This window comes from Bombus pascuorum, chromosome 13, assembly GCF_905332965.1.
Source record: "Bombus pascuorum chromosome 13, iyBomPasc1.1, whole genome shotgun sequence".
Taxonomy (NCBI): Eukaryota; Metazoa; Arthropoda; class Insecta; order Hymenoptera; family Apidae; genus Bombus; species Bombus pascuorum.
The window spans coordinates 692,607-709,322 of NC_083500.1; the positions used below are offsets into that span (position 1 = coordinate 692,607).

Below are 16,716 nucleotides of genomic sequence, written 5' to 3' on the forward strand. Positions count from 1 at the left end.
TAATATATAAAAAATCGTACTTTTATAAACATTTTATGTTATGAATTATAATTAACATTACTCTGCATTAAAATTTTATTTAAAAGTGCACTACAAAATATGTATCACGTGAACATTAAATTAATGTCTCTTGCACAATAATAAATATAATTAGTTTTAGTTCATATAAAAAGTACTAAAGATAGAAGAAATGCAATGTTCTCAAAACTAAGTTATAATCTAAAAGAGAGTTTACTTTATAGCTTAGTCATATCCAAAATATATTTCACTCCAGTTCGACCATCAGTATGGAGTGCATTAATAACAGCTTCTTGATACTGACAAAATGGAACTAACTTATGTGGTGGAGCTTTTAATTTCTTATCCTTGAATAACGCTCCTAATTCACTAAACATCTTTTCACGCTCTTTGGAATTCATATTTACCTTTGTCCATGCTGTCATCCAAAATCCTTTTAATGTTATATCCTATTTAATTTTTGAGATTATTAACAAACATTACTTACTTAATTATACTGTACATTACTTTACAAATTTTAATGAATATACCTTAAAAATAAGTGCAGACGTTGGAACTGTTAAAGGTTCTCTAGACATACCACCATAAGTTACCATAATACCTCCATGTGCTAAATGTCTTAGAACTTCTAATGCATTTTGCCCGCATATGCAATTAAGAGCTAATTTTGGTGAAGGTAACTTTTTACTTTTAAAAATCTGAGTTTTCCTTATTTCATCTTCAGTAAGAATTTCATCTGCACCCAAGCTCGCCAAGTAATTCTACACAGGTTTTATTAATCAATGGAAATAAAAATTTAATTTTTTAACTGTTTTTATACCTTTAATTCTTCTATATTAGGTCTGTCCCTTATAACACTAACAGATTTGTAATTCCATATTTTACATAGTTGTATAATCATCTGTCCAACAGCTGAATTCCCACCATTTTGAATTACAGTATCACCAGGTTTTAATTCCACAAAATCTTTAAGCATTCTGTACGCAGTACATGGATTTACATTTAACATACTAGCTTCCACAACGCCAACTTCTTTTGGAACCTAAGATTTTAACATGTTTCAAATTTTGAGCTGTTGTTGTAAATATTAGGTTGTTCCAAAGTTACTTTTGTTTTATAAGAAGATAATAGATGCACAACATTTTTTGTTTTATATTCATCATATATGATTTAATAAAATAATATAAAACAAAAAATGTTGTGCATCTATTATTTCTTTATAAAACAAAAAAGAATTTTGGGACAACCTATATATACAAACCTTATTACCTGAAAGCACATTATATACCTTCAGAAGTTCTTCCACAGTATAATTTGCATGCGTTCTCCATGTTCCTAAATGCGTGCCATTTGGTATAACTCTATCTCCAACATTTAAATATTTTACGTTAGATCCAATAGCTATTATTTCACCAACTCCTTCATTCCCTGGAATAGCTGGTAAAGGCGGTTTACTTGGATATTTACCCTGTATTGTATTTATGTCTGCTGGATTAACAGGAGCTAACAACCATTTGACAGAAACCTTTATTAACAATAAAGAACTTTTTATTACAATGCATTAAAAAAGGAAGTTAAAAATCATTTTAACTGAATTACCTGATTATTTTCTGGTTGATTAATAGATTGTGTTGTAACGTGTAAAACATCTACAGGTTCTCCATATTCTTTATAAAATAAAGATTTTACAGAATCTGTTTTAACATTAGCAGTCATTTTACGGAACGACATAAAATTTGTAACAATTGATCGTGATAACGGTGAAACTAAGCTTCTCATGTATATGACCATTTTAGTGTTCTATATGATACCTAATGATACTTATTCAAATGTTTTTTTCTTTTAAATTATTCTTTTAAATAATGTCAATAACAATTGAGAGATTATGCAGTGGATTACTATAATCAGTTATAAACATGTCTACCTAGGTACATTAATATAGGATTTTAATTTACATATATAATATATTATTATAAGCGTTACAATTTATTCAGTTTAATTATTAATTAAATAATTAATTATTGTTTATATTTATCAATTTATTAACAAAATTTCCGTATATTGTTGTTTTGTTATTGTTTTATATTTGTATAAATATATTTTAAAAATAATATTTGGATTACTTAGATACAAAGAGCTTATGTAGTTTGAATTATTTTCAACACTTATTTGACATATTTTTGTTAAACGTTCCTGTTTTGTGATTATAAAATCATATTAAAATATTAGTGGTTGTAGCAGAGGGTAAATTGTATCAGGGAGTTGTGCCTGGTTGCACTATCAGTAATACCAAGCGTGAATTAAGAAATTTCATGGTAGATAGGGAATTTTTATAATATTAAGAATGAAAAACAAAAAGGAGAAAAAGAATAAAAAACATGATAATTTTTTAATCTTAAAAGGTGGTTTCAATAGATAAGGAAAACAGTTGTAATTAGTACATTTTGACATGAGCTTAATAATCTCGAATTGTTACAGTTTGTACAGTTACGATTTGACACTTCATTAGATGACATCATAAGTTTCTGGCTTTATTGCATGTAACAATAGTTTTATACATTGTTATGTACATAAAAGAACTAAGTGGATTAATATAATTTCAAGGTAAATCGTTAAATAAAATTTGATACTTAGACTGTTCTCATTATATCGTAATAGTTTTCTACATAGTCAAGTTTACTGTTGAAAGTTTTAATGAAATAAATGAGTGACTAATCTATATATTTTTTATTATTAATCAATTCCTACTAAAGTGAATGTAATAATTAAAGTATTATGAATATTATTATTATATATGTTCTTTTGCAAATTATTGATTTAGGAAATTAGAAAAATGATGGCTTCAGAAATAGGTTCTACAAACAATGAACCTGTACATATCAAGATCAGTAGTGAAAAAGCTCCTCTAATCCATGGAAGAAGTGTTCTATATAGATTAAGCAATTTCTTTAAATTTGGACGAGTACAACAGGCGGAAGGAGATGGATATGTAGAATTTGGTAGTTTGGGTACAGATAGTAGCCGGACTTTGGGAACATTTGCTGGTGTATTTAGTCCTGTTACATTATCGATGTTTAGTGCCTTAATTTTTATACGCATGGGTATGAATTTTACAGAAGTAATTCAAGATATTGTGTTGAATCTGTATAATTTCAATGATGAAACTAAATATACATCATCATGCAAATAAACTTTACATTGTAGGATATATCGTAGGCAATGCTGGATTACTTGTCACTTTGATACAATTCATAATTGCATATGGAATTTTGTTATTTACTGTAGCATCTGTATGCGCAATTTCAACAAATGGAGCAGTTGAAGGAGGTGGTGCTTATTGTATCCTTATTTGAATTTTGTTATTTTCAACAATTAATAATCTGTTACACATAAAATCCATCTGTTATTTAAAGATAAGATATCAGTTACTACCTTATGTTTTTAATATATATATATATATATATTGAATATGTTAGATAATGACATATATTTAATTGTTGTTTTTAATATCAAATTATTGATATGTTACGATTATTATATATCAAAATATATTTAAATATAAAAGAATTATAATATATAACATTTTTATCATACATATATTTTCTTTTGGAAGCAAGTTTACAATGAAAATTATAAGATATTCTAGAACTTTAAATATATTTTATACAAGTTTTTCCTACTAATTATTGTACAGTTATGATTAGCCGTACACTTGGACCAGAATTTGGTGGTTCTATTGGTACATTATTTTTTATGGCTAATATTGTCTCGAGTGCTCTTTGTATTTCTGGATGTGCAGAAGGTTTGATAGAAAGTTTTGGACCATCTGGTTATTTAGTTGGTAAAAGTGCACTTATACCAGATGGTGGATGGTGGAGATTTTTATATTGTTCTATATTAAATACTGCCAATTTAGTAGTATGTCTAATAGGAGCTGCAATGTTTGCAAAAACTAGTGTTGCAATTTTGGCTGTTGTATGTGTCTGTCTAATAAGTGTTTTTATAAGTTTTTTGGCCAAGGGATATATGGAGGTAATGTTGTGGAGAGCACAAAAATGATCAGAAATGTGATTTGTCTTTTATTATAGATACCAATTCCAAATGCAAATATGCTGGTTCAAAATGCAACAGAACATGTTAATGGCACTTATACAGGATTGCTGACATCTACTCTTATAAGGAATCTTTACTCAAATTATAGTGCAGATTATTCAAGTAATGGAACAATGACTGATTTTGCAAGTGTTTTTGGTGTATTATTCAGTGGCGTTACTGGTATAATGGCTGGTGCTAATATGAGTGGTACTTAGAAAGATTATTAATCAAAATAGTTTTTATTTTTATTCAAGTTTCAAGTTTTAATATATAATAATTATTTATATATAGGTGAATTGAAAAATCCAGGGAGAAACATTCCACGTGGAACTTTGTCAGCAGTATTATTTACATTTATATGTTATATTCTTCTATCTATTCTTACAGCTGCAAGTACAAGTCAATTTTTATTGCAAAATGATTTTATGTATATGATGCCAATTAATATTTGGCCACCATTCGTGGCAGTTGGTATATTAACAGCAACATTTAGCGCTGGTTTAAGTAATTTGATAGGGTCAAGTAGAGTTTTGGAAGCTCTAGCAAAAGATAATGTATTTGGTGAGTGATCAAAATATAAAGGTTTTATAAATTTCTTTTATATTTATTTATTTTGTCTATATTTTGCGTGTTTCATATTTATAGGTTCTGGTTTAAATTTTATAATACAAGGAACATGGAAAGGAAATCCAATTGCTGCAGTTTTAACTTCATGGACTTTAGTTCAAATAATTTTGCTAATAGGTTCTTTGAATATCATTGCTCAGCTTAATTCAGTGTTGTTCTTGTTAAGCTATTTGGCTACTAATCTAGCCTGTCTTGGTCTTGAACTTGCAAGTGCTCCAAATTTTAGGTATCTTTTATTTTGAATTTACCTAATTTTGAATACTTTTAGGTATACAAAGTAATTATAATACTTGTATATCTTTTACAGACCAACGTTTAATTATTTTACATGGCATACGGCTACAATTGGTCTTCTCGGTACATTAATAATGATGTTTGTTATAAATAGTATTTATGCTTCCAGCAGTATAATACTTTGCCTAATTTTGATCATTGTGTTGCATTTATTTTCGCCAAGTAAAAATGCTCCTTGGGGAAGCATATCTCAAGCACTGATATTTCATCAAGTTCGAAAGTATTTATTAATGTTAGATTCACGTAAAGATCATGTAAAATTTTGGCGACCACAAATGCTGCTAATGGTAGCATCTCCACGATCAGCGTGTCCACTTATAGATTTTGTAAATGACTTGAAAAAAGGAGGACTGTATGTAATAGGACACATAAAAGTTGGAGAATTTTTAGGCCAGAATATTGATCCCACTATAGAAGAGTATCCACATTGGTTAAGTTTAGTTGATCATTTGAAAGTAAAGGCATTTGTCGAACTAACAGTTACGAAAACTGTACGCGAGGGACTACATCACTTAATTAGGATATCGGGAATGGGAGCTATGAAACCAAATACAATTGTTCTTGGTTTTTATGACGAAGAAGCATCGATAGATTTCTTCAAGAATTCACAGTATGCGACTGATATATTTGAGAACGTTTCAACCTTACCAAACAGTACTGCGTTTCCTTTAAGACATACAAATGCAGAAAAAAATCTGGATCCAATACAATATGTAGGAATGTGTTCAGATGTGTTAAAGATGAAAAAAAATTTGTGTTTATGTCGAAATTTTCATACATTAAATAAATTACAAATAACTAAGTAAGTACATGATTAATTTTTCATTAATATATGGTTAATTTATATTGTTATATAATTTTTTAATATTGTTGTATTTTAGGAATTCTTCTTTAAAATATATAGATGTATGGCCTGTGAATTTTTTTCAACCAACAGATCAAGATCCATTTGATACAACATCATTATTTATGTTGCAACTTGCATGTATTATTAATATGGTACCTGTATGGAAAAATCTACATCTCAGAGTATTTCATTGTGAAGTTTCAGATAATAACGCAAGTTTGAGCGTTTCAGATTCACATAATTCGATTAGCGAATTTCCTCGAGTTTCTAACGAACTTCGTATAAGAAAATTATTAAATATGTTGAGAATATCAGCATCTATTAAACAAATTCCTAATTGGGGTGCGCAAATAAGTGGGTTAAAGGGCCATTCTCTCATTGATTCGGCAGTGGAAAGTCAATATGAATCGAGTACTGAAAGTAACGATATCTTAAGCAATGTTTCGCGTGCTTATATTTTGAGGTATCTTGTCTAAATACATATTTTATTTAATGTCTGATATTTAACAATTTTGTAAATAACTGTTCTTTTATTATATTCATTTTATTTTACAGTGTGAATCAATTAATTAGACAACATTCTTCACAAACTGCTACAATATTTATATATTTACCTGCACCTCCAATATCAAATACATGGGATGAAAATACTTTATATCGTCAGTATCTCCAACTGTTAACAGAATTAACAGCAGATTTACCACCCATAGTATTAGTACACGGTGTGAGTGCTGTTACATCGACAACACTATAATAATATGTAAATATAGAAATTCTTATTGTGTAATTTCTATACAGAAAAGTATTATTTAATGAATAATTTATATGACCTTAAGTTATAATTTTTATACATGCTATGTTTTTGGAAAAATTACGGGATTTGAAAAAATTCTCAAATACCAAAAATGTTTCTTTTTACAAACTAACGATTATGATCATTTCAGCAATAATAATGCGTTCTTATTACAATAAGAAAATCTCGTAACGAATATAGATTATTGCTGTGATAACGAATTTATTCTATAAGAGAATCTTCAAATATAAATATTTTTTAAATATTGTAATACGTCTTTACTAATAAATCTGTAAGCTGATATCTTATCATATTCATATATGGAACTACATATTTCTATACCAATTTTTTGTATTGCACCTGATATTACAATAAATGCAATAAAATAACATTGGTAAAATCAGACGTAAAATTAACTAAGCATCACTTTTATGTACACTTTATGAATTAATTAAAATTTTATACATGCTCATTAATGATACTCAATTAAATGATCGATACGATAACTATTTTTTGTATGAGATTTTTAGAAGTTTGAGAAGATATTCATCATAATATAATATAACAGTAACGAAATTACAAAAATCACTTTACATAATCCTTAAATTTTTAGCTGAATTATTTTATAATTCTAGTACAATTGTCTTTATTGCAATGTGTTTATTCATAACTAGGTTATATGTGCAATTAACTAACTTGAACAATTGTTCAAGACAATGACTAGAGATAAGAGTGGTAGTATTATATCTGAAGTATGTATTATGTTAGAAATGTGTATATTATTCGAACTTAATTATATTGATTATTACATTATTGTCTTAAATTTTAAATCATTATGAGTGAACCAAGTTTTAAGAGGTCAACAGATCATTGCACACTTGAGCTCTTCTCAGATACCTCGATAGTGTTTAATCGACCATTCGCGGAGAGACACGATCGCGAGAAAGCATGTCAACGGGAGTCGTAAATTCTCGTTACGATAATCGACGCCACGAACTGATCGATCTCCTTATTTCTATTAGGATAATAGGAGTAAATTAATTGAATTTACACTGAATTAACACGTATAAAATAATATTTATTCCAACAACTTTGTAAAGATAAATAGTTACGCTAATGCGTAGGTACAAGTTAAGCGATTGATTTAAGGGTAGAGACCCGTTACAGATATGTGTTGACTATTCTAACGGTGAAGAATAAGAAGTTTAGTGACGATGCTGTGTCGGAGGAAAGTTAGTGATGGGTGTGTCTAGAACACGGGACCATCGGATTTGTTGATGACAATTTTGGTTAGGAAAGTGAGGGCAGTAGACATTGCTTGTGATTGGATAATAGAAGATTGGTGGATTAGGAAGGGTGTTAGCCGCCCTCGATAGAAAGTTGCTGGTGGGAACCATCGTACGTGAGAAAAACTAACTTCCCGTGCTTCTCGTAGTAAACAATAAACTTTAGAAAACGCTTTAGTAAAAAGATCGTACCACGTAAAAGGTAGTACCACGCTCTGGGAAACCCTGATGAATCTGATATTCTCCTATAGCTAGGCGGTAGCTGGTCGGTGCCTAAGCGCCTATCAGTTCGTCGATCCAGCGCGGAGAATTTCGGAGAAGTTGGTGGGCCCACACCTGTCAAGACCACTCACCTCACCTTCTTGTGGGGCTCCCTGTCACCCCGCGCCGACTGGGTCCAGCGTGGGGTGTGAAAGAGTGAGTGGTACCAGGACTGGAACTCCATTGACGACTAGGCGACTACACTTATAAAGAAAATGATGGAAATGACCAAAAAAACAAATAACGTTTACTGTGCAGTGGAGGGATACCCCAGTACCGGCGCAGCCACGGGTTGTAAAGCGGGCCCCGTTGCGTCGTCATCGAGCAACCGTGGCCGTCCGGGGATGGACCACCAGGCCCCCGGACGCGTTCAAGCGTCTGGTGAAGAAGATAGGCGACCGGTGAGGTCCCGGGGCCGAGGCTGCGGCGGCCGGGGAGGGAGGTCCGACGACGAAATGTCGTCGTGTTCTTCCTCTTCGACAATCAAGAGCGCGCCCGGTAGGCGTGCATGTAGGAGGACTACTGGTCAAACAGACCACACCGCCACCGCCATTGGCGGGGGCACCGGAAGTGGAGAACCTCAGGGTAGCACGGCCGCGGGGGATTCGGGCCCCGCGTTATTGACCGTTCCCGGTAAGAGGAAGAGGTGGAAAGCGGGATGTGGGGCAGACACCGATACCGACACCGACGCAGGGGCCGATTCCCGGCCGTTGGAGACGGTGGCGGAGCTGTCGCGAGCCAGGGTGGGCTTCACGACCGCTGACCTCGGGGCGGAGATTATGAGGGAGATGGAGGAGGTCGAAAGGATCGCCTCCGTCTCCAGTAACATGAAGGGCTCACTTGTGGGGCGGTTATGGTTGGCCTCACGGAGGACGAAAGCGTCAGGCGCTGAGCTCCAGCAACGTACGGTGGACACCTCCGCTGCCGTCTCGACGGTGACCGGTCTCTGCCGCCTCTGCATCCGCGACTGCGGCGCCGGCGATGACGGCATGCGGATGGATGAACCCGGGGGAACCGAGACTAGCGACAGAGACGCGGGGTCGAACAACGGTCAAGAGCGCGCGGACGCCACGTATCTGCGGGGGAGGGTGCGCTCTCTGGAGAGTGAGGTCAGCCGTCTCCAGGAGACGGTGGAGCGGCTGACGGGGGGTGTGCGAGGGGTATGGGGCAAGCGGGGGCGACTACCACAATCAGGGGGGCAAAAGGAAAGGCCCCCGAGGCCCCAGTGAGGGGGACTATGGGCCCCCTCCCCCACCTCCACCGCGTACGCGGCGGGAGGAGGTGATCCCCCCCGGCCATTGACACTGCCGCAAGAACCGCGCCATCACGGCTGCGGCCGGCAAGGGCGCCTCGCGCTCAACTGCCGAGTCATCGAGCGACGAGACAGAAGGTTTCGTCACCGTCGTGAGAAGAAGTAGGGGAGGAACAAGACGAAAAGGCAGAGGAGCGGGTGATTCGTGGAACGGACGTCGTCATCGTTGCCGTTGTCATCGCGACAAACAGGGATCTCAGCACCCGGGACTGCAACAACAACAGTTGCAAGGGACCAAAGGCGAGGACGTTTGCCGAGGTGGCCGCCCGGCCTCCAGCACCTCTCCGTACGGGGAAAGAACCCGCGAGGGGTGCAATAGGCAAGAACAGCGACAGGATAAAGGAGCGAAACACTGACGGGAGGGACGCGCGTGAAACGGGTATGCCTGGACTTCCCCGCCCCCCACGGTGCGCCGCGGTGGCGCTCACCGTGAGGGATGGCTCTGGTTTTACGTATGGGAATGCGATGTCAGTGGTCAGGAGGGAGATCAAACTTTCCGACCTTGGCATCGCAGAGATGAGACCGAGGAGAGCAATTACGGGTGCTCTCATATTCGAGATCGCGGGCCAGGACGCTAGCAGCAAAGCATTGCGACTGGCCGAAAAGATGGCGGGTGCTCTTCGGAACTTCCCCGCCAAGGTCACCGTACCGCGGAAGATGGCGGAGTTGAGGGTTACCGGACTGGAGGATTCTATCACCCCGGAAGAGGTGGCATCCACCGTCGCCGAGGCGGGGGGCTGCCAGGCCGCAGAGGTCAGCGTGGGTGTTATACGCACCGCTCCCCGGGGCCTCGGCTCGGTGTGGCTGCGTTGCCCGCTAACAGCGGCAAGGAAAATCGGCGGCAGCAGCAGCGTGGGAGGAGACGCTCCAGGAGGCAGGCTCCACATAGGATGGTCAGCGGCGAGGGTTTCCCCTCTCCCGGCGCGTCAACTTCAGTGCTACAAATGCCTGGAGACGGGCTACGTGCGCCGGGATTGTCCGTCAGCGGTTGACCGGTCGGATCGTTGCTACCGGTACGGTGTGGAAGGGCATCGTGCAAGGGACTGCCTGGCGCGGGCACCTAAATACCCAGTGTGCGCGGACTTAGGACTGCCCGCGTCGCACCGGCTGGGGTCTCCAACGTGTACGCCACCGGCCAGCAGGGCGAGAATCATACAGGGGATGAGGCCCGCTCCTGACGAGTGAGGGGACGCGACGACGAGTGAAAAGACGAAACCGTCGACCAGCCCCACGGAGGCCAGAAGTGATAAAGAGGAGGTCGACCGTGACGACTGCGAGGGAAACGATCCGGAGGAGGCTATGGAAACGGAGCCTTCCCCGACGTAAACGGAAGGAGAAGAGGCGCTCGTTCCTGCAGTGCAACCTCAACCACTGCCGCCGGGCTCAGGACTTAATGCTCCAGAGCCTGGTGGAGCGGGGGATCGCCCTGGCAGTGGTGGTGGAGCCGTATAGCATCCCAGATGCGTCACGAGGCGATGGGGACCTACTCGGCTCGGTCGCCATAGGGACGGGGCTTTGTGGCCGTGAAATGGGGCGACTTGCTGGTGGTTGGCGTCTACGTGTCGCCGAACATCAGCCGGGTGGAATACGCCTCCTTCCTGGACGGTCTCGCGGCTTGCGTGAGACGTCTGGGCGTCTACCCGTCGCTGATCCTCGGGGACTTCAACGTCCACTCCATAGCGTGGGGTTGCCACAGAACCAATGGAAGGGGGAGCGCGGTGCTGGACTGGGCGGCTGCACTCGACCTCCGGCTTATCAATCGGGGATCGTCCAGCACGTACGTGGCGTGGCGCGGCGAGTCCATAGTGGACCTCACGTGGGCAAGACCTGCCGCTTCCGGCCGTGTCTCGGGGTGGGAGGTGTTGGCCGAGGAAATACTCTCGGACCACCTCTATATAGTGATGGAAGTGACAGTCGGTGGCGCGGGAGGCGGTCGTTTGTTCGGATCGTGTGGGCCCGGGAGCTCGTCGGGGAGAGGAGGAAGGAACTTCCAGCGGGGGGTGGGGACCCACCGCGAAGAGGATCTCATGACCGCGGCCACGATGGCCGTGGCCTGGGCTGCGGAGCCCCCGGCGGATGAAGAAACGGAGGCGGGGGCAACCCGCCTGAGGCGCGACTTGCAGGCGATCTGCGATTCATGTATGCCGCGATCCGGAACACCACGCCGTGCCGAGGCGGTGTAGCGGAGCCATCAGGGAGACGAAGAGACGAGCCTGGGATGAGATTCTGGCTACCCTCGACTCCGATCCCTGGGGACGCCCGTACAGACTAGTGCTGAACAAGCTTTGTCCTTGGGTGCACCCTACGACGGAGAACATGAACACTCAGTTCTTGGAGGAAGTCATCGGGGCCCTATTCCCGGGTGCGGTGAATGGGGAGGAGGGCGGGACAAGCGAAGAGCGGGAGCTGCGGCGACCGGGGGGGGGACCACGGGACACCGCGGGTGGCTGGGGCCCTGAGTTGGCGATCACTGAGGATGAGCTGGCTGAGGCTGTCCGGAGGATCGGAGCGCGGAGGGCCCCAGGTCCCGACGGGGTTCCGGCCCGTGTATGGGGGGAGGTCGCCGGGGTCTTGGCCCCAAGACTGAGGACTCTGTTTGACAGATGCCTGTCACGGGGCGAGTTCCCTGTCCTATGGAAGGAAGGGCGGATGGTCCTGTTGCCGAAGCCGGGACGTTCCCCGGACTCGCCTTCCGCCTTCCGACCTGTGTGCCTGTTGGATCAGGCTAGCAAGCTGTTGGGAGACGATCGTGGCTGCCCGACTCGAGTCTCATCTGCCTCAGCGAGCTCCCGGGCTACACGACAGCCAGTTTGGTTTCCGGAGGGGGCCGTGCGGCGGGCTTACGTGGCGTTGGCTGTGTCGTTGGACGTAGTCAACGCCTTCAACAGCATCCCCTGGGGCGGGATAGGCCGGGCCCTTGAGTTCCATCAGGTGCCCGCTTACCTGCGGGCTGTGATCCGGACCTTCCTCCGGGACCATAGTATCGTCTACACCGGGCGGGGCGGAAGGATGATGGGGAGGGCGGTGTGCCGTTGCGTCCCGCAGGGTTCGGTACTGGGCCCGTTGCTGTGGAACATCGCGTACGACACGGTACTTCGGGCTCCGATGCCCCCGGACTCGGCGCTGACGTGCTACGCCGACGACACGTTGGTGCTAGTGTGGGGATCGACATGGGGCAGGACTGTCCGTCTGGCGGAACTGGCGGTAGCCTGCGCGGTCGCCGCGATCAAAGGGTTGGGGTTGGAGGTATCCTTCGAGAAGTCCGAGGCGATATGGTTTTGCTGGAGGGCCGATCACGGGACGCCTCCGGCAGACTATAGCCTGGGGTTGGCGGGGGCAGAAATTCGGGTCGGGACCAGTATGAGATACTTGGGCCTGACTCTCGACAGCCACTGGACATTCGGCGCTCACTTCGAGCGTCTAATACCGTCGGTCGAGGTGACGGCGAACGCCTTGGGACGTTTGCTACCTCGGCTGGGCGGGCCCGGTGTCGGACTGCGTAGGCTGTACGCCGGCGTGGTACGACCTCTATGGAGCTCCGATCTGGGCAGGGGACCTGAGGGCCGGCAGCCGCAGTCTCCGAGCAATTAGGAGATTGCACAGGTCGGTGGCCATCAGAATCACGAGGGGTTTTCGCACCATTTCGGCGGCGGCAGCGGCGGTACTCGCCGGGCTTCCCCCGTTCGAGCTGCAGGCCCTGAGGTGTCGCGAGATCTATTTCCGCAATCGGGGTCTGCTGGGCGAAGTTGAAGCGACGGACGCGGACGCGGAGGCGCGGGCTCGGCGGGAGCTGCTGGACAGATGACGCGCCGGCCTCGACACAAGAACTGGCGCGCCGAGGCTGAGGGTCCTCGGGGCTGTCCTCCTAAACCGGGATGTTTGGCTGGACGGAGACGCACCTCCCCTGACCTACAGAGTGATGCAGGTGCTCACGGGACGTGGATGCTTCGGGGAGTATTTACGCCGAAACGGGAAAGAGGCGACCGCGCGTTGTCATCACTGCGACGCAAGGGTGGACTCGGCGCAGCACACGCTGGAACATTGCCCGGCGTGGGCAGCGCTGCGACACTCTCTTATCGGGGAAATAGGGTTCGTCCTCTCGCCACCGGCGATTTTTGCAGCGCTGTTGACGAGCGAGAGGGGCAGGAAGGCCGTAGCCTCCTTCTGCGAGCTAGTTATGCTGCGTAAGGAGGCGGCGGAGCGGGAGAGGGAGCGGGCATACCATCCCGAGAGGATTGGCCGACGAGGGCGCGGCGGTGCCCGTGGACGCGCCTATATGAGGCGCGTGAGAGCCGCAGCGACCTCCGAAGGGGAATGAAGTTAGGTGCTGGACCTTCCAGCACCCGGGAGGCACCAAGCAGTCTGGTTGGGGATCCGGACGGCCCCTGGGAGAGTGCGAGTGTTGTGCACGGGGCCCGGTGTGTCGCCACAGCGGTTCCCGGGCACCCCTCGGTCGCAATAGGGACGGTCATCGTGGAGGTTTTAGTCGGTTGGAGTCCGACACTACCATGCCGCTCTTCACCCTAGAGGCGGCGGGTGTCCGTGCGGATTTCCTCCACGAAAAAAAGAAAAGAAGGGCTCTCCCCGCTGACCCATCCGTATTGCGTCTTCTTAATGATGTTTGGTGGTAGTAGCGGCTTGGCCCGACTATCCGCAAAAGACAATATCAGAGAAGTCTTACCTTCCGTTTGGTTAGATTTCTTTCACTTGCTTGGATGTGGTGGATTAGGATTGACAGCTGCAGGTATATGTAGCCATCCTGCTTCATTGTGTGTGATAGCGTCCCCTAGTTCCCCGTAACCCGGACTATTATGCTTAGACTTTGATTTAAGGGCAGTCGTGCTCTGAGTTGATAAGCATTATACTTAGTTTTCTTCTGAGATGTGTCCCGATGCTGGGTGTTACGCCACGAGGCTTACTATAGGCCGTATTTCTAACCGTCGCTCACGGTACAACAGTGTCGCGGATAGATCGTCTTATCTGCCCGACGAAAAATATACAATGTAACGGCAAACGCATATTTATCATCAAGCGTCGAGCTCTATATATTACATATATAGAATCGACGGATTTCGGTCCGTTATTTTATCCACAGGAAGAAGGTGGCATACGTGATCATAGAAAGAAAGATGTCGAATTTTTGTAACACATTAACTGTATTTATCGCTAAATGATTTGTGATATTTTTACTATTATATTCATCATTGTTAAATATACAAGCTATATTAACCTGTTAATACAGTGTTAAATTCATTGAACTACCTCTGTTATCTTAACCGGAACAGGCAAACGACTAATTCGCGGCGTCGATTATACGAATCGTAGCGAGAATTTACGCCTCTCGCTGACGCGTTTTCCTCGCGACCGCGTCTCTCCGCGAACGGTTGAAACATTGGGACTGTGTAAGAAATGCGCTGTTGCGTCTTTCCTGGCGCTCCTAGTGGGAGGCCAGGTGGACCAGTTCGGTTGCTCTGAAGGGTTCCAAGGTTCTTTGTAGTGTGATAGTTTGGACATTGGAGAGATTTCCGGATTTTGGATTTCCGGCATTGTTGGAGCCAAGGGGAGCTCCAGCGAGAAGGTGGTGGTCAGAGATTTGTCCGATGTAGCGATCAGTGGGCTCAGTGGACAAGTGTTGAGATTCGATGGGGTGTTCTGAAAACTATCGATATTAGTTGAGTGATTAGTCACGGTGGCAATAACGTGGAGATTATTCCGATTCGGGTCGCTTGTAGGTGTGGCCCCTCTCGGCCTTGGCGAAGGGGGAGTCTTCACGTTATGTCCCGGAGAATGAGTTTCCGATGCGATATTTATGTCACGTGTTACAGGTGACATGATGCAGGACAGGTTATTAACCGTCGAAGTGTTGATCGAGGAAAACCTGTTTATGGATAATTCAATCATCGTGGATTCCGGAGAGTCTGTCGTAGGATTCGAGTCTAGATTGTCCTCGGTGTTATTGATGAGATTTAACCCTTTACTCTCTTCGCTATGAATTACAGGGCATCGCACATCCTGTAACGGATTCGGAGAGATGACGCCTGGGACGGCTTGTCGCCTGGTGAGGTTTTCTCTTTCTTCCGGTCCAGAGGATCGTGAACGTTTGGCTGATTCAAGGCGTTTGGTAGCGTTGAATCCGATTGTCGAGACAATGAGAACGCAAATTTGGTTGTTGTCAAGGCGCGTAGGTGACGAGCTACGGGTATCATGCAATGAGCCGCGCGTGTCATACAGCGAGATCCCCGTGTCTTGCGACAGTATCGGCAGTAGATTCGACGCAATGTTTTTCGTCGGCGAAGTATGATCATTGGTACTGTTGTTATTGAAATTATTCTTACGTCCCTGGAAATGGTTAGATGTGTTGCTGTTGATCTTGGGTATCGACGGGGTTGCTGCTCGTGCGCTTATTAGGAGATGGTCCATCCGTATTAATAGATCGTTATACTGGTTCCTTATCGGGAAGCTGCTCGCTTGTGTCTTCTCGTCTTATTCTTCTAGCTCGAGTTGGATGGCTTTGAACTGATATTAGTATATTAAAACGGAACTTTCCTGATGACCGGATTATTCTTACTCGTCCAGTCTTTTCCATAAGTACGTGAATCGGTCGCTATAATCGCCTCGTCTCCAAAGCAAGGAGATGAGTTTGTCTTCTTTCGCCAATGTTGCAGCGGATTGTGGATTTGAGATTGCTTCGCGAGATAGGCGTTTCGTTTCTGAAGGTTTATTACCGCCCTGAAAACTGCTAGAAGTGTTGCTGCTGCATTCCGGTGATTTCGGAATCGCCGCTGTTTTGGAGGCATCCGTTGAGGAAGGATTAATATTGATGAGAGTGCTTAATCGTAATACCAGGTTTGAATAGACATCAATTGAGTCTACAGGTGCGCTGCCGTCGATCTCAAGTAACTTATCATTGACAATGTTGAATTGTTTCCAAATGTTGTCGACTTGTTTTCGATAAGTCGTTAAGATGGCCTTGTTGTGCTTACCGGACTGTTCGTATTTGTCGAGTAGTATCGATAAGAGCTGGAATTGGTCGGTCAGATTGTCTCGCTCTTGATGTAAGGAGGTGATTTTTGTTGCGTTTGCCATCGTTGCAGCGGATAATTTATTGTCAATATAAGAAACGAGCTTACCTTGTAGTTGATATGGACATTGGTCAGAATATCGGTTACTGCTCGTTGTTGTG

General features: G+C 43.7%; 2 protein-coding genes across 3 annotated transcripts; one reads left to right on the forward strand and one right to left on the reverse strand.

Annotated features, from left to right (window-relative positions):
- Positions 1–57: 57 nt before the first annotated feature.
- LOC132913457 (enoyl-[acyl-carrier-protein] reductase, mitochondrial) lies at positions 58–2,205 on the reverse strand. 2 transcript variants are annotated; one of them, XM_060971838.1, is made up of 5 exons: positions 1,618–2,205; positions 1,307–1,543; positions 839–1,060; positions 549–779; positions 58–467 (listed from the first exon to the last, which is right to left on the reverse strand). In XM_060971838.1, the coding sequence occupies exons 1-5, from the start codon at positions 1,807–1,809 to the stop codon at positions 237–239; spliced, it is 1,113 nt and encodes a 370-aa protein (XP_060827821.1). In that variant the 5' UTR covers positions 1,810–2,205; the 3' UTR covers positions 58–236. The 2 variants fall into 2 exon arrangements, with proteins under 2 accessions (XP_060827821.1, XP_060827822.1); XM_060971839.1 differs by having other exon boundaries at positions 1,307–1,562; positions 1,618–1,801.
- A 181-nt stretch (positions 2,206–2,386) lies between these two features.
- LOC132913424 (solute carrier family 12 member 9) lies at positions 2,387–7,074 on the forward strand. The gene is made up of 10 exons (XM_060971768.1): positions 2,387–2,622; positions 2,840–3,119; positions 3,223–3,357; positions 3,713–4,050; positions 4,107–4,320; positions 4,405–4,674; positions 4,759–4,966; positions 5,048–5,836; positions 5,916–6,344; positions 6,437–7,074. The coding sequence occupies exons 2-10, from the start codon at positions 2,852–2,854 to the stop codon at positions 6,633–6,635; spliced, it is 2,850 nt and encodes a 949-aa protein (XP_060827751.1). The 5' UTR covers positions 2,387–2,622; positions 2,840–2,851; the 3' UTR covers positions 6,636–7,074.
- The last annotated feature ends 9,642 nt before the right edge of the window (positions 7,075–16,716 follow it).